General features: G+C 45.3%; 1 protein-coding gene across 4 annotated transcripts in view; it reads left to right on the top strand.

The window, feature by feature from the left end:
* The window catches only part of PAX5 (paired box 5), a 224,138-nt gene that overhangs the window by 187,152 nt on the left and 10,495 nt on the right, over positions 1–26,491 (top strand). For all 4 annotated transcript variants that reach the window (XM_039545497.1, XM_039545495.1, XM_039545496.1 and 1 more), the window contains one exon: positions 24,280–24,366. In XM_039545497.1, the coding sequence (XP_039401431.1) occupies positions 24,280–24,366 (87 nt within the window). The remainder of the gene's footprint in view (positions 1–24,279; positions 24,367–26,491) is intronic.

Raw genomic sequence — 26,491 nt, 5'->3', positions numbered from 1 at the left:
AAACATCTCTGTTACATACAGTGATCCTGACTTTATCTTTTAGGAGAGGTCAGTGTGTTCCTGTTATTTTTGGGGAATGTTTTGGTACCACTTTATATCGGGATGTGTTTGTGGGAGCACTCTGTAACTAGCTCTTCTGAGGAATGTGTATTTCTGCCATATTAGCCCTGTTCTTGCCAGATTCTGTGAGCAGATCCTGCCTCATACCAGGCCTTTGATACAAGGCTTAGGTTTCAGTCTCTTTTCCTACTACAGAGTGCAGTTAAACCAGATGAGAAATTCTCCGCCTTGTGGTCAAATGGTCATTCTCTGGTACCACGTTTGGTACTAGAAAGAAGAGTTCGCCTCTCCCATGGCAAATTGCTTGTCTTTTTTCAGAGCCTTCCTGAGCTCCTTTGAGAGAGAGGTGGGGCTGACGGGGGGCGGGGGGAGGGAGGAACGCCGCTGGCGCTGTCCGCGGTCTTGGCTCTATTACCCACGAGCTATAGTTGTGATTTGGAGTTCGAGTTGCTTCAAACATATTTCCACACACAAAGAAATGGAAGAATTTTTTTTTTTTTTTTTTTTGGATTTTCATGTGAATTTCATCCACGTTTTTTCAGTTGTTTTGGTTTTGGGAGGGTATTTTGACAAAACCTTAAAAAGCTTATTCCAAACGTGCCTTTTTAAATATTTAGATGAAAAGTTTGTGAGACTCGACTCCACTTTCCCAAAAGGACTCAAGAATCCTGATACGTTTGCATGGGCTACCTGGATGTTGGGCCTGGGCATGAAAGGGTGGCAGGGCTCCTTGCCCGTGTATTCCTCCCATGGAGCAGGGATGGGCCGGGAGTGAGTGGAATTTTGGTTTGCTCAGGCAGCTGAGCTAGTCTGAGGTATTATCACTGGCATAGGCCAGAGGAGGAGCAAAGGAGAGGCCTGAAACTGCAGCGCAAACCTTGGCCCTGTGTTTCATATTTTCATTTCTGGTTTACTATGCTTTAAAAACATAGTTACAGCAGACAGAGGTCTGTGTGGATGGGGAAGCCTATAAAGATGCAAGAGGAATTATTCGCCAGCATTAATTGAGATGATCCATGCAGCCGGGTTGGGCAGTTGTCCTCTTTGTGTAGGGAAATAAATCTCTGCGTTAATGCAGTTCCAGTGTGGTTGCTGTGTGGCACCACCTACCTTTGTTGTGTTAAAGCTAAATACCTTTGTGGACAAAAGTTTAAAGTGCACAGCTAAAATCTGCATGTTTCCCGTAATTGCAGAGGTAAATCTTTTTGTCTCCCTGCAAAGACTGGGTGGGATATTTCATAAATGTGTCAGAAGCAACATTAAAATTTTATGGCAGGCAGTGCGGGTCGAGAGCAGAACAGGGCCTGCACAGCAAGGTACGTCCACCTTAACCCACAACTCATTACTCATTGATGGGATTTTTGCACCTCGTAGCGTCTCGGAAATGAGCTAGAATTACAAAAAGCTGCATGTTACTGATTTCTGAAAAAATATTAGGATCCATTCAGCACCATTGGAAATAACAGCTCCAGTCTTTGTCTATGTACTAGCTAATGTGAAAATGAAGTAGGGGGAAATACAGAGTCAATTTGTATGATAATAAAATATAAAACAATATAAGTCTCACTTTGTATCACTCTCAGAAACCACCAAGTAAATTGGCAATTTTTATGTGATCAGGAAGTTTGGAGAAATATGATCTGACCGTGCCTGAAAGCATTCTATTAACACTGCCCCCAGTAGACTGATGGTGGCAGCAGAGAGGAAAGCAGCTCTGAAGCAGACATGCCAAATCTGCGAAAAAACCCACAGAAATTGGGCTTAGTTTTGGCTTAATTGGCTTGTGAGTTGCTTGTTGGCTAGTTTTGGGCTTGTAGCTTGTTGCTTCTTCTTTTTTTTTTTTTTTTGGATCGTCTCCCGGCAAGCAGGAGCAAGGGGGGGGAGAGAGAGTCAGGGGTGCACAGTGGGCCCACCACAGTCCCAGACTGCACGCTGGGGGGATCTAGTCATCCAGAGTGTTGGGGTTCTTAGGGACTGGCTTGTTTTGGCCTTGTTTTGAAATGGGATTAACTTGATTTTTGGCTTATTGTGAAAGTTGGGGAACTTATTTACCGCGTGAAAGTTGGCAACTGTGCTCTGAAGTTGCTGCTGCTTCCCTTGGCATCTGTGCAGAAAATTAAGTGCTTTTACTAGGATTTTTTAAAACAAATGGGTCAGTCATTGTATGAAGGTTACATTTAAATATGTAACCATTTAAATATGGTTCATTAAAGAATGTTAGACGCATGCTCAGGCATGAATAATATGTACTCTAGGTGGTTATAAACACATCTGTGGAAGGTGTTATAGATGGCTATAAGCTACCTATTGATCTGTTGGATTCTGTTACAATTGATTAACCATTTATTAAAATGCTTATTAATTTATTAATCCTTTATAAACTATTTATAAATAATGAGCCAGTGATAGAAAGTGTGGCTGTCAAAGACGTGTGTGTGTGTGTGTGTGTGTGTGTGTGTGTGTGTGTGTGTGTTATACACTGTACCTTAGCTATGTCTTAGATGAGAACTCTGAGCATATCCATGGGAAAGTATTGGCTAGTAGCATTTTTCTGTAAGTCAGAGAAATATGGATTGAGGAACTAATTTGAAAATGAAGCTAGCAATGACCGGCTGGGTTTCAGGGATGTACAACGCTATACAGAAGGAGGCAAAGAAAGGGAGCAAACTAACCATCGTCACCTCAGTGTTACGTAGCAAGGGAGATGGCAAGTTTGGTTTTCCTGAAATCTCTTGGAACGGGCACAAACAGAAACAGTTAATGTTGCGATTTTCTTCATGTATGTGTAGAGATGCATTTGCCAACCAGCGGAACCCAAAATACCACAGTTCTGACCTGGTCTTGGAATAGCAAACAACTGGTTTCTCATATCCTTTTGTGTGGCAAAAATTGCCAAATGCTGGCTTTTAATAATGAAGCCAGTGTGTCTGTTATGGTGGGTTATATAATGCATGTGTGCATGTGCATAGCGGTAGGTGGATGTCACGGTTGTAACGGGACACTTACGTTGTTTGGTGTATCCTTCTCCATCATTATATTCATAGACTTCTACACAATCCCCATTAGTTCCTTGTTCAGTCTCAGATACCTCACAGGTGAGTGACCTCCCTGGGCAGGTTGCTTTTCTCTGGTTGACCTCAGTTACCATAAGGACTGGCCGTAAATATTTCAGGGTCTTGAAGTAAGATGTCCAGGTCCTTTCCAGCCTGTAATATGGCCTGTGCTATTGTCACTTACTGAGGTTGGGCAGAGAGGCATTGTCCAGTGTGTGTGTGCGTGTGTGGGGAAGCACTTTGGGATTTATATGGCCACATGTACTTAAAGTCACCACTGGTTATAAACACTTCTCATTAATCTCTGTGCATTATACTTCTCTTCATTTTCCTCTGTTACCTTTTGTACCTTCATTGACTTCTGAAAATAACCCTTCCTGCAGGTGCACAGACAGTAATTTTAGGGTAATTTTTTCAAAAGTGCCTAAATGACTTACCAGTCTAAGTGCCACTGACTTTCATTGGCACCTGGGCTCCCAAGTGATTAAAGAATTTATGAAAATAGGACTTAGACACTTAGTGCTTTTGAGAATGTTGCCCATAACATTGATCTTAAATATTTTAGTGTAAAGGCAGGAGAAGGCAGGTTTAGTTTCCAGCAGTGCGTTGTTGTTTCCTCACTGGGAGAGAGCATGAGCTTTCACTGACATGGAGTACTTTAGTTTTGCCAACTTTTATGTACAATTTGTACTTTAGAATATGGCATTAAGGATATTAGTGAAAGCAGAACACAGCTTACAGTGGTGATAATAGTCATTAACACTTAGTGTTTAGCACTTTACATTTTTTCAAAGTACAGCACCGACACTAATTATAGCTTACAGCTCCCAGGGATTCTCAGAGCAGCTTTGTACCATTCTTACCCAGATGCTTTCTATTCATAACTTCTCCAAAGCTCGATCATTGCTAGAGCTGGTCAGAATTTTGGTGTGGGACTTGCTTTTTATTAACATATTTTGAAAGAGAACGAGCAGTTTTCATTTAATTACAAACCTTTTGCTTTGTTTGCATTTGATTAAAAAACTTCAAAGCAAAATTTTTTTTCAAAACAAAATGAAATGTTCTTTGTTTAGAAAATTTCATTTGGGATATTTCTTCTTTTGCCTCATTCTCTCACTTCTTTACTTCCCTCTCCTCTCTCTTTTTCCCACTGCAAAAGAGGGGGGAATAAAAATAATTAAAAAAAAATTAAGAAGTGGGGGAAAAAATGAAAAGTGCAAGAACGTGTATTTTCCCCACAGTTTCTCACTTTTTAACTCATGTCCAATTTTTTCCATTGGGGAAAAGTAAATAAGTGAGAGAGTATTTTTCTCATTTTCTCTAACTTTTGAGAACGTGGGAGTTTCCCCCGCTTTTTCAACATGAAATATTTCATCTATTTTGAAAAAAAAATGCATTTCCCCGCATGTTTTTCATTTCAACGTTGAAGACTTTCCTAACCCACCTCATATATAGATAGATAAAATTTGTTTCCACCTAACCCTCATTTTTCTACCAGCCGTAATTGTTGCTACACCTCCCAATAAGGGCTCAGTCATGCACAGTGCTGAGTAGCTTCTGCAAGGTGCTGAGCACTCTCAACTTTGTTTGACTTCAGTGGGAGATAAGGCTGCTAAATGCTGCCCAGGACCAGGCTGCAATGCCTTTGGGGTAAGATTTGAACTCAGTCACTCCCAGTCAAATGAGCCAGGTGCAATCCAAAACCAACCCCCGAGCAAGGGTTTGTGTGTCTCTTTATCAGGCTACCCAAAAAAGGAGCCACTTGCCACGTTCCTTTGAGTTGGGAATTTTAACATTTTGTAATAATCTCTTTTAGGCAATAGGTGCTGGGCTGTATTGAATCAAGTGAAAATAAAACATGTGGAGCATTCTCCTAATGTATTTATTCATGTTTATTCAGTGAGAGTGCTGTGTTTTGTAACTTAAATGTTGCAATAATAATAATAATAATAGTAATGTTGCAAATCTTGCACTCCGAATGCAGGCAACTCCTCTCTTAATTCAGTGAGCAATGACTGCCAGCTATATTATAGGGAACAATCCTGCATCGGTGGAGAGACCGACTGGATGGTCTGTTAGGTCTCTTCTCTTGACTTTTATGGTTTTAGGATAGAATTTGACTATAGACGGTGTTAGGGAATTATATTTTAGGGTCTGATCATGCAGACAGTCTGCACTCAAAGCTCCCACTGATTTTCTACATGAGTTCCACATGCTGAATGATTGTAGAACTGGCTCTACCACTTGCCAGCCGCTCGGCCGCCCTATTGGCAAATGCTGTGTAGAGTCAGGGAATGTTATGTCAATTGCATAAAAGCAGGAGGCACATTTTTAATGCAGTGAGTATCGTTTTTCCTACAGGCTCTAAAATACACTGAGTTCTGTAATGCATCTACTGCTCCGCTTCTGTGAAATGATATTTCTTGTGTGAATCTCCGGGGCCTGGATTCTCTTCTGCTGTGGGTGCAAATCAGAAGGAACTTCACTGAAGGAAATGGAATTATATCAGTATAACTAAATGAGAGGACAGCCAGGCCCAAAGATTTTATATTACTGCTATTGAAAGAAAGGAATGTATGTGGAGCACCTGGAAATACTTGAGTTTTGCTATTCACAATCAAAGGAGTTTATTAGGAATGCGTTAGCGTGTTCATAGCTAGTAAAGCAGCAAAGAGTCCTGTGGCACCTTATAGACTAAGGCCTGGTCCACACTGGGGGGCAGTGTCGAGGTAAGATATGCAACTTCAGCTACGGGAATACCATCGCTGAACGAAGTATCTTATTCCGACTTACCTCCCGTCCTCACCGCTCGGGATCGACGTCCATGGCTCCCCCGTCGACTCCGCTACCGCCACTCGCTCTGGTGGAGTTCCGGAGTCGACGGGAGCGCGTTCGGGGATCGATATATCGCGTCTAGATGAGACGCAATATATCGATCCCCGCAAAATCGATTGCTATCCGCTGAATCGGCAGATAGTCTGGACGTACCCTAACAGACGCATTGGAGTATGAGCTTTCGTAGGTGAATACCCACTTCGTTGGATGCATGTCTATTAGAGTGGGTAGGGAATGTTTCAGCAAAACGTTTTTTCATCAGAAATGCTGATTTGTTGACACGGAAATGGTTTGTGAATGAAGGTCAGTTTTGATAAATCTGCTGATTTGAAAAAATGTCAAAAAACAAGGTGGGAAATTGTCAAAATGGTTCTTTTGACTTTTTTTAAACGAAAAAATGCCTTTTTGATTCAAACTGACTTTGTTTCCAAATTTAAGCCAATTAGACCAAAAAAAGGTTAAAAGAAGAAGAAAGGTCAACACTGAAACACCACACATCCGAATTTTTGAAACCAAACATATCCATTGACGAAACTGAACTTTTTTTTCCAGTTTTCGGTTTGTGAATATTTTCAAGATTTTGATTTTTCATCCTGAGTTGAGACAGAAAAACATGTTGAACTCTCACAGATATTCAAGGGCTGGGAAAATCATTTCCCACCCAGCCCTAGTAGTTAGTTAATTAAGAGCCTGATTCAAAGCCCACTGAAGTCATTGGGAGTCTTTCCATTGGTTTAATTGGGCTTTGGATCAGGCCTCAGTGCACTGTATCTCAGCTTTAGATTAATGCCTTCAAAATATTTCTCTGACTCCAGTAAGAGGAATGGCTTTACAAACGTATGAGAATGTGCACATTGGCTGGGCAAAACTCTTCTCCTCTGCAGTGTGTTCTGCACATCTCCCATCTGTAATATAGAAATGTGCTGTGGGATCTGCACTTGTTCCACTCACCAAACCTCCGCTGACATCAATGGCGGTATCGCGCATGGAAGAGGTACCGAATATGTGACTGAGATCCATGGTACATGTCGGCGAGAACTTTGCCCAGAAAATATACTTGTGCCTGATTCTTCATTTCTTACTCCTTGTCTGGGTTAGTGTGGCACTCTTGAAATGAATGGAGCTACACTGAAGTGAAACTGGAGTAGCAGTGGAGAATCAGAGGCCATCTTGTGCAAAAGTCATCAGGGATCTGTTGGACACACAAGACTTGTCTACATGGAGTGACCAAGTGTGTCAGAGGCACTATGCTAGTGCGAACTATGTACCTTTTAGGGTTTCCCAGCAGAGTCTATATGGGGCAGTTAGAGCACAGTACCATAATGCACTTTACAAATCGTACCTTTCTAGTGCGCTTTACCAGTGCCATGTAGACAAGCCCAGAAAACTCAGTTACTCTGCTCAAATCTATAGAGTTAATCCAGACCTATCCCACAATAACTGAGATCATAATATTGCCCATTTGGGCATAATTGTACTCCCCCTGAAGTCAAATGTAACTTTGAACAGATTAAAGCCTGTAGGATCAATCTGTAGGATCAATGAATCCATTTCCAATGTTGTAATGGAAGTTGCTATTTTACCTTGTAATGAATCACGCTGCCATAGGAACTGTTGGAATGGATCAGACCACAGGTCCATCTAGTCCAGTAATCTGATAACCTGCTGTAACGGGTCGGACTCACCCCTGCGGCGCCTCCTGCTGGTCGTCCTTGGGAATTAGCTCAGTCCAGCATTTGGCGCGCCCTCTGCAGGCCGGTGATCCACCTGTCTTCTCCTGGCCCCCGTGTCTCTCCCAGGACCCCGGTGCCCCTTTAACTGGGTCTCCCCCTCCCAGGGGAACCCCCACCCTTCTATCCCCACTTTGCCTCAGTGTTGGCTACTGCCAGTCATTGTCTAGCCCCACGTCCTGGGGCAGACTGCAGTATCAGCCTGTTCATCATTGGCAAGGAGGGTTTGGACCTGCTGCTTTGGCCTACCCCTGGGCTGCCCTCTGCAACCCCCAGTACCTGTTAGCCCAATGCTAGGCCGCAGCCTGGGGCTTTTCAGGCTGGAGCTCCCCAGCTCCTCTGCCTTTCCCCAGCCCTGCTTCACTCAGGTATCCGGTCTCTAGCTCCCTGCAGCCAGGCCCTTCTCTCTCTGAAGGCAGAGAGAGACTGTGTTCCTTCTGGCTTCCCTGGCCTTCTTATAAGGCCCTGCAGCTCTGTTTGGGGTGTGGCCCCAGCTGCAGCCACTTCCCCAATCAGCCCAGCCTAAAGCCCCTTCCCAGGACTGTTTTAAAGCCCCAAAAGGGCAGGAGCGGGTAGCCACCCCGCTACACCTGCCATAAGGAAAGTTTTCTTCCTGACTCCCATCATTTAGTGGTGGTTTATGGCCTGAAGCATGAGAGTTTCCATCTCTTCCAAATCCAGTTATAATTCTGGCATTCTTGCTGTGAGCAATCAGGCACGTTATTTTCTCCTAACGTCATTTTGGAATCAAATTGGAGAGGCAAAACATTTCACTCAGAAATATCGCAATTGCTGTCAAGGTAAAAATATTCTATTCTATGGCCTGTTCTACACTTCAGAGTTTTGCTGGCATAGCTGTATTGGTTGGGGATGTGAAAAAAATGCATCGTTAACTAACACAGGTATGCCAGCAAAAGCCCCAGTGGAGATACAGTTATATTGGCAAAAATGTCCCTTTGTGCTGGTCTGGGCAGTCCCTAAGACGTTACACTAGTATAGCTTATTTTGTTTGGGAACTGGTATAAGCTACACTGGCAAAAGATCTTGTTGGTACAAGCCATGTCTGCACTATGAGGGTTTACTGGTAGTACCAGTATAGCTATGTGTAAGTGGCTATACAGGTCCTCATAACCCCCTCATCAATATAGTAAATGCACTGCTGGAAGGAGCTCATAAAGTAAGGTGACTAATATCTGTCACATGTGGTTCCTTCTCCTCCAGCCTCTCCCCAGAGGAGAACCATGTGTGCGGCAGAGTGTTTTGTTTTGGCAGGGTTTTTAGAACGTACACGCTGCTGAGTTTTGGCTTAGAGAAGGCAAGTGGAAGAAGCTTTTCACCCGGAGCAGAAGGTGGTGGGGGAGGTTTGCGATGGGCCTGTGGGAGTTTGTAATTGCAAGGACACTTGGCCCAGCAGCAAACACGGCAGATCAGTGGTGGTCTCGGTGTTTGTTACCTGAGGTCTCCTCTGAGATTCTGCTGTCTTTCTAAAATAGTCCAGTAGGGGGGATGAATGCAGAAGCAGCAAGTCCTTCGAGAAGGTGAATACTGTTGAGAATAAAGAGTGTTTTCCTACAGACAGTGCTTTGCTGTTTCCCCCATCCCGCTGTGCTTTCTCACCCTGGACTGCAATGACAGTTTATTGCAGTAAAGAGGATTAGTTATATGGGGAGGAGGGGGGAAATGAATGTGCTGTTCCCTGTGGGACTACATGAGCATATTCTTTCTTTTCTAATTGACATCCTGTTTTTAAGTCAATATGCCTATATCCTAAATGCTACCTGCAGTATAACTGACCGAATTAAAATAGCTATATTGCTTACATCATAATCGATCTTCTGAAATATTGGTAAAGGGAACTACCCTTACTGTCCTTTGGGTTACACTTGAAACTTTCATGGTATTTGACATACAATCCTATTCCACACACGACTTTTTTTGATAATAGATTTTAAAGTTGTGTGCGTTTAACAGCTATTTCATAATGGCAATATGCAAGCTGCTGCAGTACATTTTGGTTGCTAAGTGCAGTATTTAGCCCTGTTCTCCATGCAGTCAAGCATATCTTAACTCCCTGGATAATGATTGTTATTGGAATTTGCTGAAGAAATTTATGGCCCATATGATTACTTCCACAAAAGAAAACGTTAGAAAGCAAATAAAAAGTCATGAGACTGTTAATTTAAGAAAGTTACTGTAGTTCCTTCACCACACACACACAAAAAAAAGAGAGAGAGAGAGAGAGAGCAAGACACCTGTAGCCCTTGGCAGGAGGGGTTAGAATGGAAAAGGATATCACAATTCATCTACAGAGGCCTGCTTCAGATGTGAGTGCAGTGGCTAATTCTCTAATTTACCCCAGAGTCCAATACAAAGTGGACAGTGGACTGTTATTCTTGGCCAGAAGGCTCTTTCCCCGCCACAACCTTCTGTTCTTTTTCCTTCAGTGGTTGAATTTATTGAACATTCTGTGGTGTTAATCTGTCGACTTGAAGGGCTAAAGAAGAATGTTGTAAACCTGGAGCAGAGCTGGCAAAAGGCTATCGCTAATTAGAACTGGAAAACATACAGGCAAGGACAAGTCTGATGAGACAGGGCCTCAGGGGTTATAGCCATATGGAGAGGTTAGGAAAGCTAAAGAGTCTGTTCTCCTATCGATGTGTAGCTATAACTCCCATTAATGTTAATCAAAGGGTGTGTGTGTGTGTGTGTGTGTGTGTGTGTGTGTGTGTACAATTAAATGTGCATTCGCTAGAAAAGAGGAAATTCAAAAGGGAGCTCAGTTGAGATGTACAATCTGAGGGTGACGGAGACAGTAGGTAAACCTATGAGAGCAGGTGACAGACTCATGGACAAGAAATATATGGGTTGCAACTGAAAATATCTTAAAGGGGTTTGGGATAAAGATATGGAATTGGTAATTAATATGTGGCCAGACTGAATAGCAATAGAGGCAGCACATGTGAATATATTCACGGGAGAGTCATAAAGGCACTGGGGCCTGATCCAAAACCCTTTGAAGTCAGTGGAAGGACTTCCATTCACCTCACTGAGCTTTGGGCCAGGCTCTGAGAGAAGGAAAGAATCCGGAGTTAAAATATTGGTGGAGGTGTGGCAATGCACCTTGACTGGCTCCTTGGCTTTCTCCTTCCATTCCAGATGCACATGCGCTGGTACTGAGAGAAGACCGCAAGAAAGAATTTGCATACGTGTTTGTGAATAAGCCCCAATCCACTTTGCTCCTATTCGTGGTTAGAGTTCTGTGGGATCTGGAATCTCCATTTCACAGGAAATTGTGGGATTTTGAAATTAGTTTTCATTCTAATCAGGGCAAAACACTGAATTTTGAAATTTCCCATGAAATGAACTTTTGATTGACCCGAAACAATTTTTTTTTAAAATGTTTCATGGCAATAAAATTGAAACAGTTGATCAGCTAAATCAAAGCTTTTTCAATTTTGGCTTTTAAGATTTTTTTCATACTATAGGAGTAAATTAGTTTCACAACCAAAAATCAGAATCTTCTGTTTCGACATCACTGGAAACATTTCATCCTGATTTTTTTCCCCCAAATTGAGTATTTTGTACATTCCCATGGAAAGTTTTGATTTTGAAAAAACAGCATCTTCAGACTGAAAACTGTCCTGTCAGAAAAGCACACCTCTGTTCATGAAATTGGTGATGTATTTGTGAACATTTTGGTCAGCAAGTTTGTAATTCCCCAGAAGATAGGTGGAATTCAGAGCCATTGCTAGTGCCAGCATGGAAAGATGTCTGTGAAATGATTTCTACCCCAGAGCCCCCACCGCCACTTGGAAATCTTGTTGTTGGGACAGCTGAGAGGCAAGGGGGAGGGAAGACGTTGTCCCAGAGGAGCAGAACAGACACCAGCAGCCACAGCAAAGAGGAAATGCATGAAGAGGAGCCATAGAGGAAGCAGCCTTCACATTCTGCCCATTTTCTGAGGCTACGAACCCAGGCGAGGGTGAGGAGCCCTTTGTTCCGCACGTTGGGAGGACGGAAGGTCACGCACCAGCCTCTTTCCCTGGGTCCACACATGGGTCTGGGGTGCATGGAGGTATTTGTGGTCTCTCCTGATGCTCTTATGAAGGGTCCTGCTGGGTGATGACAACCCTGGGTCTCCTGTGGATAACTGTGGCTGTGCCCAGCGCCTGCTAGTTCGCTTGACGCTGATTAAGCTTTCCCTGACCCACTGGCTCAATGCATAGAGAAGCCCATCGCTATCAGCCACACGGCAGCCTGCCCTGTTGTTTCTGAGCCTGCCTTACTCCCGCAGTGCTCGACATGGACAAGAGGGGTCAGAGCTAATGTAATAATCTGCCTTCATCCCAGCCAAATTGCATGGGGGTGCTCACTGCTGGCAATAGCAAAATAGCCTCACGCCCAGGATTCCATGCTTTGCAGTTGCTCTCCGGGTCCTGGCCGCGGCGCTACAGCTGCTGATAGCCGGTGCAGGGCAGCTGAGTTGGCCCTCTGGGAATCTCCAGCATTCCTTTTCCCTGCTAGTAGACGAGTCAACCTCTTTCGCCACATCTCCCACATATGTTCTCTGGGAGACACTTCAAGTCACAGTCACCAGCTCAGTGTGGTGACCTGTTCCTCCAGCCCCAGTAGTGCCACTTATTTCGGCCATCCCCGGGACAACATTCATGATCCTCCTCCTCCGGAGACCTGTGGTAGCACCATCCACCACTGCAGCAACAAGGGCACCATCTTCTCTCTCAGAAGAAGAAAAATCCCATCTGTCCATACACAGCTGAGCCCCACTGTCCTCCGGATGCACTGACCTTCCTTCCGTTCCCCCCTGAGATCAGACAAGGACGTTCACCACAGCCTCTGGGCCTAGCCTGCCAAACCCTACCTTCCTGCCTTTCCCACTCAACTAGCCCAACGTGAGCTGCCAGCGGCCAGGCTGTGACGCCAAAGCTGTGCTGGTATTGCCCATGAGAGGGCGATCTCTGCACAGAACCTAGCCCTGCACAGAGCCAGGCTACTGTGTTCTTCCTCTTCCACTCTGGTGACTATCTCCTTTATCCATTCAGGGTGCAATTCACCCTGGGCCGAGGGTCAGGACTGGGCTCATGAACCACTTAAGACCTGTTCTGAGGTGGACTTTATGCTGGCTCCTGCCTGGGGTGAATTTCCCCCAATGTTTGCTGATGATCAGGTACTGCTCACTATTATTAATTCACCAGGACTGGCTCACCACCACAGCGCCAGGCACACAGGCACTCTCCCTGTACTCCGAGTGTGTCCTTCCCAGGACATGGCTGGTTCTTGGCAAATGGCAGTGGTGAATGGTGATTGGTGGCAGGAGCTAAGATGAGTGCACTGAGCAAATGCGCTTGGCAAATGTATGAAACGGGGTGTTGTGTATGCGATTGGAGAGGGAAGCTTAACACTGCACATTCCCCATCTCCTGTATCTCTCTCTCTCTCTCTCTCTCTCTTTCTCATACACACACATGCCAAATGACTCTGATGAATGGTGGTAGGGAGTAGAAAATAGGGATTAATAATTTCAGTGGATGAATTTGGCAGATATAGGGGTGTGTGTGTGTGTGTGTGTGTGTGTGTGTGTGTGTGTGTGTATATATATATATATGGGAAGGGGACATACAATGCGTAGCAATTCCCTATCACTCCTTGGCAAGGAACCAAACGTGACCTCACCCTTCAGAAACACTGTGGTGAGCCACTGGTTGAACTGCAGCATGACAACTGAGGATCCAATCTGTGCACTTGGCAGGTAGATGACGGAGTAAGTGGACCTTTATACGGGGTGGAGGAAATGCAGCCATTCCCCAAATCCACCCTAGCCAGAGCCTGCCACTCAATTAATTCGGGCCACTCAGTGAAACAAGTGTCTGATGGCAAGTTTAGAGACTAGTGCTGGGCGTATACGTTCATGGACAATAACGTGGTTTGAAAGAGACAGCAGAAAATTGAATGCAAAGTATGCTAGACAGCTGGTAAAACTGATTTATAATTTTCTGCTGCCATCAAGAAGTGACTTGGCTATTTTTAAATCCAGGGTTCATCTTGCCCAGTATAATGCTTGTTCTTGGGCAGAAGCAAGATTTTAAATGTCTTAGTATACCCTCTGCCTGCTTCTCTGTTCTTTTTGTCCCTGAAGTGCTTCTCTGCCCTCTCCTGGAGAGATTCAGCACTTCTGCACTTCCTCTGTTTATGACAGTGGTGTCCAACCTTATTGCCACATAAACCTAAGCACAGCCTTGAGTGGGCCACACAGATTCTACAGATTTTAATAAGACTTAAGGTCACTTGTTGATTTATATTTTAAGTTCAGCTTGTTTTGTATGTATTTAGATAGGTTGTTTCTATGTACAGCATTGTCTATTGAAACACTTGGCTAAACTACAATGATGTAAACATGAGGACAAAATGCTAATGAATCAGCTGTTAGTATATGATGTTGAAGCAGGCCGCAGGCCTTCTGAAATGCTCTTATACGGCCCGTAGGTTGGGCACCCCAGTTTATAACGTGTAGTTTACTCAGTCAAGGGACAGAAACAGTATCAGGGGTTCCTGATCTCAGCCACGTTAGTGTAAATCTGGAATAGCTCTATTGAAATCAGGGGAATCATTCTGGGTTTCCATTGGTGTAATAAGAGAACAGAATCTGGTTCCAGGGGCCCTATGGGTCTGGCCAAACAATGCAAGTAGAGTGAAACTCTCCCCTGTGTAGAAAACCAGCACATGGCCTGGACACCACTACAGTCACATTGTTGAGGGCTTAGATGGGACTTGAGTGGTCCATGAGCCTTGTCTGGCTCTCTGCCCATGAGTTAATTTCCACATGGAGTGTGTTGCAAACAGTACTGCCAACCTCCCAGTTCAAAAATCATGAGTTAGGCCCCCAAAACTCATGAGATTTAAAAAAAAACAACCCACATCTTGAGTACTTTTTATATGCCTTGTGACTATAGTTCACATGTCTGAGTTTTTCTCCATAACTATGGGGGCCGGAAACTGGATTTTTGAATGAAAGCTGAGAGTCTCATGCATTCACGTGACTCTAGGAGCGGGGGCTTTAAGAAAAACACCAAATACCACAAGACTGGAGTAGGTAACACTGTTTACATGTAGCTGTCAGTAATACGCCATAGTCAAAAAGTGTTTGCACAGATGATTTGTTTAATAAGTGATCCTCAAAGATCATATTCTTCAAAACCCCATTGCGTTTGTGACTAATGCACAAACAGAAACAGGGGTTAAATACACTCAGGAGATTTTGTTTCTCCAGCTCTAATGACTCTGGGATAGACTTTACCTCCTAAGTAGTAGTTTAGCTGGTGAGTTAGCCCATTGACTTAAATCGGACTCTTTACAGGCTAAGGGACTATTCGGCTAGTGAGGCTGGTGGAATCTTGATCTTATATTAACAGTAATGGCACGAAATAGTGAACCCACTTATGGCAACCTTTAAAAGGATCTTCTGCAAGAGCCACGAGGAAGTATAAAGGCAACGGAAGCCATTGCCTCAATACCTTTTTGTTTCGGTGGCTGTAGAAGTCAAAGCTTTCCTACGGCGATGCAGTGAGAGAGATGATCGCTTTAAAGAGGGGCAGTCTTAACGAAGGTCCTTGCTGTTTAGCCATGAAGGAACAATGGATCAAATCACATTCCCCTCCTCCCCAGTGCACGTGCGCCCACGCGCTCCCACACAAATAGATCCCTGGGTGGTTGATGCACAGTATTTCTTTTGAACGGGGCTGATCATTAAGCGGTGCTGTCAAGAAGTAGATCTGATGGGCCCTGGACTATCCACAAGGCACTCGTGCAGTGCTCATTCATCTCGTTTAGTTTCACTGTACTCCTGCACCATTTGTCTGTCCAAGGCCTGTGATGGTAATAACAGGGCTGGTGGCTTTTCTCCCACTTCCCTTTTTTTCTCCTCTATCTCTCTCTCCCCTCTCCACCCCCCCCCCTCCCCCGGCTGATGGATATGCAGAATATGTGGGATGAAGCAAGCGATACTGTCACCGAACTGATGGTGTTCAGTGACTCCTTGAGCTCTTGGCTGGTCTGTACTGCAGGAGCCTGACACCCTGACCACTGAGGCATAAAAAACAGAGCATTGGAAGCCTCAGCCTGTCAGGCGCCAGAGCGTCCCCCAGAGAGGCCCAGAGATGTGTACGCAGAGGGGGGAGGGGAGCAGCGGCTGGGGAGGGGCGAGGAGAGAGAGTGAGAAAAGAATCAAGCAATGAAATGTTGGCTCGTTTCTACTGCTGCTCATGCAGGAGCACGGCTGATTACCGAAAAAGGAAAGCCACCTGCTCAGTAGCATGCACAGCACAAGAACAGGGAGAGCTGGGTCTTCCTGAGCCGCTAGCTAGGAGGGGATGGGGAACACACAAGATCCAGATGACAGTGCATGGGAATCCTAGCGAGCTCTGCTGTCCGGTCTCTGTGGCGAGAGAGGTCCTCTGAGAAGTTAATGTTGCACATTTTGCAGGAGGAGGCTGCAAGGCATGCTCAGGATGGCTGCATGGTGCAGCCGTGCTCGGGATTGGGGTTGTTGGCTCGCGCTTGGAAGAGTGGGGCTTGAGTTCTCATTCAGATTCGGGATGCCTTGTTGAGGGGGTCTGGTGAGAGCTCCTGATGTGTGGGATGGGAACCGGGGAAGTGATCCATACAGCGCACTGCCCTCTCCTTGTTCCATGCTAAATGACGGGCTGGGAACTGGTGGAATGGTCCATGGGACAGATATGGCAATTCACACTGTCCTACATCCCACCACTGCCACAACATATGACACAGCTTCAGGGTAACTGCATCTATATTCCCCCTCCGGGGCTGCTTGAGGGCACCCTCTTAACTGTTTCTAGCTCCCAGCCATCACCTCTCTTGGGCGGAGACCCGGGTCTCACTCCTTCCTGACCTGGGGTTTTAAGGCTGCACAGCTCCCTGATCTACACTGTGATATCCACAGCAAACCTGGCTGCCTAAAAACCCCAGTGCCTGCGCTTTGCTTTCTCTCCAGAGGCCCTGACCTGTGTCGTGCCCACAGTTATAAGTTATCAGACATCTCCTTAGTGCATTGATTCCTAGCGTAAAAACATCACAGAGAAAACATATTAAAACAGGAGAAGTTCCTACACCCTGGCTAAAATGTTTACCAGAGGTCAGCCCCCACTCCAATCCAGAGCTCTGGTAGTTTTAGTCCTTCAACCCTCCCTCCCCGCAACTGGGTTTTCCCCATGGTTATAAGTTCATCTGTCTTAGGTCCAGAACCAGCACAAAAGCTGGGGAAATCAGCCATTTCTTTGTACAGCTTGGGCCTTTGATCTCAGCCTTCTGTAACAGGTAAACAGCAGACAATAACCCTGTTCTCAGGGGTAGCTTCAAAAGGCTGGGTTTTTGCATAACCAGAGGTGGGTAGCTTGCCTTAACCTCTGCCTAGGGATTCCCCAGGAAATCCACTTAATGTCCCAAAAATCCATATTTGTCTGGCACAGATTCAGTATAGTCTTTTGAACTCCCAGGTCTTACGTCTGTCACATCTCCCCCCTCCCGACCCCGCCAAGAGGCTACATACAATTTCAGACCCCAATAATACATAAACTTGGTACAATTAGGTCTTTCAAGGATATTGCAGGAAATTGACATATTTGTCACCAGTTCCTGCTGAAGAGACCACAACACACTCACACCCTGAATACTGCATGCAGTTCTGGTCGCTCTGTCCCAAAGTAGATATAGTAGAATTGGAAAAGGTGCAGAGAAGGGCAACAAAAATGACTAGCAGTATGGAACAGCATCCATATGAGGAGAGATTAAGAAGACTAGTACTGTTTGTTTTAGAAAAGACGAGACTAAGCATGGGGGTACGATAGATGTATACAAAATCATGACTGGTGTGGAGAAAGTGAATAAGGAAGTGTTATTTATCCCTTCACATAACACAAGAACCATGGGGGCACCCAATGAAATTAATAGGCATCAGGTTTAAAACAAACAAGAGGAAGTATTTCTTCACACAATGCACAGTCAACCTGTGGAACTCCTTGCCAGGGGATGTTTTGAAGGCCAAAAGCATAACTGGGTTAAAAAAAGAATTAGCTAATCTTAAGGGTATGTCCACACTACCCGCCGGATCGGCGGGTAGCGATCGATCTGTCGGGGATTGATTTATCGTGTCTTGTCTAGACGTGAGAAATTGATCCCTGAACACGCTCCCGTCAACTCCGGAACTCCACCAGGGCAAGAGGTGGAAGTAGAGTTGACAGGGGAGCCGCAGCCGTCGATTCCGCGCCATGAGGACGGGAGGTAAGTCGAAATAAGATACATCAACTTCAGCTACTCTATTCCCGTAGCTGAAGTTGCATATCTTAGATCGATCTCCTCCCACCACAGTGTAGACCAGGCCGTTCATGGAGGATAGGTCCATCGATGTCTATTACCAAGATGGTCAGGGACACAACCCCATGCTCTAGGTGTTCTTAAACCTCCAACCACTAGAAGCATCTGGCACTGACCACTGTCAGAGACAGGACACTGCACTAGATGGACCATTGGCCTAACCTAGTATGGCCGTTCTTATGTTCTTATTAGTGAGTGTAGCTAGGGTGCTTCCCTGCATTCTAGGGGAACCCTTTGACTTATTTCCTGGACAGTGTTTAAGCCATTATCTTTCATAATTTCACATTTCACCTATGCATATAATAAACATTCTGTTAGCGAGCCAGCATTTAACAACCATCCTGTGTAATATCCTACATTAGAATATATCGGCCTGAGCTGTCTGATGCCCCCTCTTATCCCCATCCCACTCCCACAGTCAGACTCCAAGAACCTTTGTTAGTGTCCATATTGATTCAGGCTGCAGGCAGGCCAGTGGAACTCATCACCCACATCTGATTGCCTGCTAGCCCCAGGGTTTTGAGGGACTAAAACTTAGCAGAGCTCAAGGTTTGAGTTGGGGTGAGCTCTGGTTATCTTCTTAGCATGCATGTAGTTCTTCAATTGTTTTAATATCTTTTCTCTGCAGTGCTTTCACCTTACGGAAAAATATGCTTGCTTAGAAGGAGATGTGTGGTAACTTGGCAAAATGCAGGTGCTGGCTTTTTTAGGCAGTCTGGTTTGCTGGGGATATTGCAATGTAGATCACGGAGCTGTGTGGTTAAAACCCCTGGTCAGGATGGAGTGAGATGAGGGTCTCCTCCCAGGAGAGGTGATGGATAGGAGCTGGAAACCTTTAAGTGAGTGCCCTGGAGGGGTCACAGCAACCATTATGCCCCATACAGGTGCAGTTACCCTGAAGCTGAGACAGCCCATACAGCTCATGACTCTGTCCTTGTACCCTCTCCCTGGATGTGCTGCGGTATGATGGAGTGGCCCAGACATCTCATTGGCCTGTCCTTGATGTGACGAACTGGGAATGCTGAGTTGGTGCCTCAGTGTCCCCTCTGCAGTTCTTAAGTATCTAGGTGGTGGATCAGGGTGTGTGATTGCTGCAGAGCAAGGGGCCAGTGCACCTAAATGCCTGACACTGTCTCCTAGCAACTGATGGCCTGGGCCCTTCCTCTGCAAAGGTGCCAACTGAAGGTGTTGGAGACAAAGAAGTCAGGTGACCTCCTGGCCCGGGAAAGGAACTGAGCAGAGAGGAGGGGGGGCTGGAGGGGGTTTGGGAGTCTGGAGCTGGCAGGGGACGAGGAGTGAGGGCAGACGTGGGGGTCTGGCTCGCTGGGCCCCAGAATGGACCCGGCCGAGGAGTCCGGTTCGCAGTATCTACAAGCTCTGTTTTAGACCCTGTTCCTGTCATCGAATAAACCTCTGTTTTACTGGCTGGCTGAGAGTCACGTCTGACTGCAAAGTGGGGGTGCAGGACCCTGTGGCTTCCCCAGGACCCCGCTGGGGTGGACTCGCTGGGGGAAGCGCACGGAGGGGCAGAGGATGCTAAATGCTCCAAGGAGAGACCCAGGAGGTGAAGCCGTGTGAGCTTCTTGCCCTGAACAAGTCTACTCCAAGGGAGAGGGGGCTCCCCAAAGTCCTGGCTGGCTTTGTGGGGAGCAGTTCCAGAGCATCGCCCAGGGACTCCGTGACACCTTGTGTCATGCCCATCCTGCCATTTTTGGTTATTTTAAAGTAATGTTTTAACTGAGTTTTTTTTATTCTAGTCGCTCTCCTCAACCAGTAAAGAGGGCAAACACCCCCATTCACAAATCTCGGCACGTATGTCTGCTCAGTGGGAAGAACTTTGTAAATAGCATGTGTCAGGCAGGCTGTGAGGTTGGTATAGAAATCCCTCGCCATGTGCAATGTAGCCGTGTGATCAAACAATTGCGAGGTAACGCACACCGTGGAGCTGAACTGTCCCTAAGCACTTGAGGGAGGACGAGGGCTCTGCATTCACCCTACAGTTACTCAACATTTTGTTGTCCCATATGCTTTGAGGGAGTCAGTGCTAGTCCTGGCTAGAGAGGGAGTCTGGAGCAAGCTGGAAACCCAAAGGAAAATAGTTGGCGTTTGGGCTGAGCAGGCAGTCTCAACTGCAAAGAGAGGGAGCCCGCAGCTCAGTTGTAAAGGGGCTTGTTAAGTGACCCTTCTCTGAAGCTGAATAGCTATTTGAATTTAGTTCTAGTCAAGCATGGGTTGCAAATTCCAGGTGGCTCCTCTGTTTTTCAGCCTGGTTCTACCCTTCCTACATACAGTGGGTTTTGACAATGTTAATTCACCTTGGAAAATGCTCAGGACACCATAGTATCAGGCGATGGTCAGACCGTTACCGCATGCCGCCCCTCCACCCTTCAGCTGCCGATTCATCCTACCAGCACCAGGCATGTCTGACATACAGTCCTGGTTCCGTCGGGCCCTGGTAGCTGCTCTGAAGCACTGACCTATCACTGGAATGTATGTGTAAACACCTGGAGGACAGTTGACCCGACTGATATGTTCTGATATGTATTGTGTCAAATCTGTGCCCACAAACACAGACCACCGGAACCACTCAAACTACCCGCATGCCCCTTAGCTGATAGAACCCAGACTAGGGTGACCAGACGTCCTTATATTATCGGGTCTATTCCAATATTAGGAGCTTTGTCTTATATAGGCAACTATTACACACACCCTTTCCCGATTTTTTCACTCTTGCTATTTGGTCACTCTAGCCCAGAGAATGATTGCAAATGGTAGTTGTTAGTAGTAAGCTAATAGACACCACTAGAGGGCGACATAAAGTCCTCACAGCCAATGGGCTTTCTAACCAATGACACCTACACCACTGGTGACAGCACGGGTGCTGCACTCTTCCCCATCCCAGAAATCATTTGTTCACATACAGGAAATGCATAACCAATATTTACACTGGAAAGCTCCATTGTGTCTTGTTATGACAGAGTATTCAGTGTAATGCATCTTATTTATAACACTCTTCTCTCATCCCTCTCTTACTTCTTTCCTCATCTGCTTTATCTCCTTCCTCCCAAGCCCTTCCCCTCTTTTCACTCTCAGGACCATTTTCCCAATGTTCCTCATTGATCCTTTGCCTCCTTGCCTTTTTCGCAATAGCTTATTTAAAAAAAACCAACCAAGATTAAACGTTCAGGCAGATTTAATGTTCAGGTATTGTATATCGTGTCCATCATTCAGCAGGACAGGGAACAGAGAGGAAACGTATATGCTATTCACTTCAACAGGAATAGAAATTTGGGAGTGACTCCATTTCTAGTCACTCGCAGTGATTAATAGAGTTGTACAGAAGCAGTAATAATAATAACAATTATTAAACCACCTGAGCCTTTTACAGAAGTCTGCTAAAGATGTACTGGGCCCTTTAAGAAGTAATGTTTAATAATCTGACATTCAAGTGTTTGAATCTTTATTTTTCACTTCTAATCCCGTGAAACCTTAAGGTCCCGGCACCTTAAGCCGTCAGTTTGTAGCAGCTGTTGGAACCACAACAAACCTCTGAGCTTTTAATGTTAAAGAAGCAACCTTAGGGACCTAGGAACAGCCAGACTGGCTCAGACCTGAGGTCCATCTAGTCCCATATCCTGTCTCTGACAGTGGCTAGGACCAGATGCTTCAGATGAAGGTGCAATCAGCCTTGCATTAGGCAGGTGTGGAACAATCTGCCCCTATAGTAGGTCTTCTCCAAGTCCCTAGTTAACAGAGATCAGTTTAAATCCTCCTTCAAAATATACATAATTTACGTTAGCATTTAGCTTTGGATACTCCTGGTATCTATATAAATCTCCAATCCCTTTTTGAAGACTGCTAAGTTTTTGGTCTCAACCATATCCTGTGACAATGAGTTCCACAGTCTAATTCCATGTTCTATTTGTGTTTGCCTCCTTTTATTTTCATTGAAAGTCCTCTAGTTCTTGTGTTACGGGGACAGGGAGAACAGAAATGGCCTATCTCCCTTCTCTAGATCAGTCATCGATTTTTATGGATTTCTATCATGTTCCCCCTTATTTTGTCTCCTTTCTAAGATAACAATCCCCGTCTTTTCAATCTCTCTTCATCTAAGTGATTTTCCAGGCCCTTGATCATTCTCATTGCCCTCGTCTGAGCCCCCTCCAGTTCTGGAATATTCTTCTGAAGATGGGGTGACCAGCACATAACACGTTATCCAGATGAGGCTGAGCCACTGTATAATATTTTTTGTATTATTCTCCATCCAGTTCCTTATGCATCTTGTTTGCTTTTCTGACTGCAGCTTCCCATTGAGCAGAGGTCTCCTTTGAGCTGTCTGTAATGACATGGCATTTTAACTAGAACTAGTTGGGAATTTTTTGACAATGGTATTTTGTTGAAACATACACTTTATGAGAAAGAGGTGGTTTTGATGAATTTCTCGAGTTGGAAAAAAAGTTTCAAATTGTCAAAACATCTCATTTTGACACTTTGGAAATGAAAAAGGTCTGGTTTGGGTTCTAAATGGATTTTGTTTTTGTTGTTTTTGAAATTTAAGTTGATTTATAATAAAAAAAAATTAGAATAAAAAAGGTCAATATCAAAATGATTGCAATGAAATCTTTCAATTCACCCGAATGCAGGTTTTTTTTCTGGTTTTGTGAGTCATGATTTTTTTTTTGAGTTTTTGACTTCTTGTCCCCATTTTGGGTGGAAATAACTTCTGAAATCCCAAATCTACAAGCAGTGTTACCCAACTTAAAGAGGGAAAGTACACATAGCATTCTCTGGCTTTATTTTGTAGGCCTGGTCTACACTGGGGGGCGGGGGAGATCGATCTAAGTTATGCAACTTATTGCATAGTCGATGTACTTAGATCAACTTACCGGGGTGTCTTCACCGTGGTGAGTCAACTGCTGCCGCTCCCCCGTCGACTCTGCCTGCACCTCTCACCAAGCTGGAGTACAGGAGTCGACGGGAGAGCGCTCAGGGGTTGATTTATCGTGTCTAGACTAGACATGACAAATCGATCCCCGCTGGATCGATCCCTGCCTGCCAATCCAGCGGGTAGTGTAGACATACCCATACTCTAGTTATGGGACCTCCCTTCGAATAGATACAGCAATAAAGTTCTGGCTCATGTGATCACAAGACAGTTCAGATGAACATACTAGGCCTGGCAAGGATCACTTGTGACCTTCTTCCTGGCTTTTGTCAGGTGGCTGATGGCCTTAATGTTTTGATGAACGTGTGTGTGTGTGTGTGTGTGTGTGTGTGTGAGAGAGAGAGAGAGAGAGAGAGGTGTCAGAAAAAAATAATTCCTGACAGATTGTAGAATAATAATAATTATTATTATTTGTATTGTGGTATTGCCTAGTGCTAGGTGCTGTACACACTCATAACAAAGTGACGGTCCCTGCCCCAAAGAGCTTACAATCTCAGTATCGAACAAGAGATGAGATGTGTACAGAACACACATCTGGGGAGAGCAGAAGGTAGCAGTGAGATGATCCTGAACAACGTGGTAATGCTGTGAGCTCACATGATGCTTTGCATGGCAGGAGCTCAAAGCCCTACACAGACGTAAGCATCGTTATCCTGGTTATTGAGAGGGAGAGAGGTCCTGAGGCTTGGCAAAGGAGATGTTGTGAGTCAGAGGCAGCAGTTTCCTTGAACAAACTGAGATGCTGATGTCCATGTCTAGAACTTTAATGGCTCTATCTCCTCCAGCTTTTGGAAAGCTTGGTTGAGGAGTTAGGCTGTACCTCTTCCCCTCAGCTTGGCCAAACTGGGGCCCAGATGTATTATGGGGGCAACTTAATTCCAGGGATGAGGCTCAGCATGACCCCGAGACCCCTGGAATTTCTCCTGAGGGTATCTAGCCTTAGTGTTCCCTATCCTGGTGAAACATAGAAGGAACTGGAAAGATTCCCACTGGTTTGGATCAGGCCCAGCGTGAGGAACGTGAGGAAAATCAAAAGGAAAACTCCATCCACTGATTTAGAGTTTGTTTTCTAACAAGTGTCCCAATTTCCATTCCCTAGGGAGCCAGGTGGACCGTAAAGCCTACAATAAGAATTGCACTGGATATCACCTAGACTGCAGACTGCATTTAGCTGCTTCTTCCCCGTCGCCTCATCAGTGTGTGTTTTAGTGCCAAATTACCATTTGTTTTGTTTTGTCTTTTCCCTTACTTAGGGAGCGAGTTTTCTGGAAGTCCATACAGCCACCCACAATATTCAACATACAATGACTCCTGGAGATTTCCCAACCCTGGATTGCTAGGTAAGTTTTCCTACCCGAGTTTCTACAGGAACAGCCTGCTCACTGCAGCTGGGGCTTGTCCTGTAGGTGGCTGCATATCTCCTCACTGGATGTTTGGCCAACTCTGGCCTTTGTAAATGTCCAGTCATGGTAAGTGAGAAGCATCTCCTTGCATAGTCTTACGTGTCCTTGTTGGATTCCCTCTGGCTGCCCACAATGATAACAATCCTGGTTCAAAATATACTAGTTCAGACCCCTGGGTCGGCCTGGGGTCCTGTCTCTCTGCTGGCTCTTCTATCTCCATGTCTCTTTCTCTGGCACGCACGCACCACATTGCCTCATACCTTTCCCCCATTCACTGACAGGTACAAGATTCAGATTTGTTATTTGGAGGGCTACAGAGTCCCTTGCCTGCAGAACATGGTACGGTCACTATGCTGTTAAAAAATAACAATATCCTGGTGTTTGTAATCAACTGAAAATGTTTGTTTCCAAATCAGAATAAATAGTCTATGCCAGAATCCAAGACCAGAGAATTGCCTGCAAGGTTAGTTCAGCCTGCTTGTCTTGCTCCCTACCAATGCCCATTCTTATCAGCCCCCCATTTCATGTCTGCTTTTTAATTTGGCTTTTGCCACAGATTGGGGCTCCATTTATGGGTGGGCTTCTGCTAGCAGGAACCCCTACACCTGTGCAACATCTTTTCAACATGAGGGGAATCTCCTGAGCCCAGGATCTGTGCTAGCAGATCTTCATGCAGAATGGGGGCCCTAATCTACAGAGTGAACACGATCCATTTTATACCACTGTCTCAAATACTGGCCCCTTTGACTTTATATATACACACAGCACACACTAATGAGGATTTTCTTGCACAGTTTGCATGGAGGAGGCAGGCAAAATACCAATTAGTTGTCCTCTATCAACTGTAGGAATAGGAAAAAAAAACAAGAAGTCCTTGTGGCACCTTAGAGACTAATAAATTTATTTGGGCATAAGCTTTCGTGGGTTCTGCCATGTAGGATCTAGCCCAGGAGTTAAGATAAAACTTTGATTTGGATGCTTGAATCCACTTTAACTGAGACACATAAGAAAGAGAGGGTGTTTTTCCGCAGCTCTTTTCAAAGAAAATGACCTGGTTTTAAATTGTACAATTGTAGCAAAATTCAACAGCAACGTCACCTCATAGGAGTTCCCCGAATAGGGAAGGGGTGTTCTGTACAGGCAGAATTTAACAGCAGCAACAAAAACGTGTCATTTGAAAAGGCTGCCATCTGCAAAGTAGCTAGATTCTGAACCCCTTACTCATATTGGAAAGGAATTACTTCCCCAAGTAGCCTTATGTACTGATGACATACTGAAGTTTAAATACCTTTTGAAAACACACTGCTACTTTGATATCTGCAAGTAACAATAATAGCATACTTCCCTGGAAATTTCAGATTGCCTGGTCATATATGGATATAAATATATCAAACATTGTGAGCTGGACTCTTGGCCAGTATAAATTGGTGTAGTGCTTTGAAGCCAATAGAGCTACACTGATTTGCACCAGCTGAGGACCTGTCCCAGTGTCTTGAAAAGCTGCAATTCGATTGAACTGAAGCAAAAGGTTTGCCTTCATTTTAATCCCCTATGTTACAGTCACTTCAAAAAAAGCACTTCTGAGCCATTTTGAAATTTTTCTGAACAGTGTATTTGTATGATGGGTAAGGCTAAGATTCAGTCAGGGGTATTTTTGGTAAAAATCATGGACAGGTCATGGTCAATAAATAAAAATTCACGGCCTGTGACCCGTTCATGAGTTTTACCAAAAATGCCCCTGACTAAATCTCTACTTCTGGGGCCCTACTGCTCTGGGGAACCCCTGCTGGGGGAAGCTTGCTCCAGAGTTGGGGGTTGACTGCCCCCTGGCCGGTGCTCCCGGGGACCACTCTCTGGGCTCCCCCATGGCTACTACTCCAGCCAACCTGGGACCACTGCCACTCGGGCCGTTCCCCGGGACACCCACAGGACCGCTGCTCGGGCACTCCGCAGAGCCAGTCACACCGACCACTGTTCCGGTGGACACTGGAGCCACCTGCCTGGGGCCTCCCAAGCAGTGGCCGGAGCAGCTGGCCTTAGGCCATTCCAGCAGCGGCCGGTG

The sequence above is a fragment of the Mauremys reevesii genome, linkage group 6 (genome assembly GCF_016161935.1).
Source record: "Mauremys reevesii isolate NIE-2019 linkage group 6, ASM1616193v1, whole genome shotgun sequence".
In the NCBI taxonomy this organism is placed as follows: Eukaryota; Metazoa; Chordata; order Testudines; family Geoemydidae; genus Mauremys; species Mauremys reevesii.
This window is presented reverse-complemented; position numbering and strand designations above follow the sequence as displayed.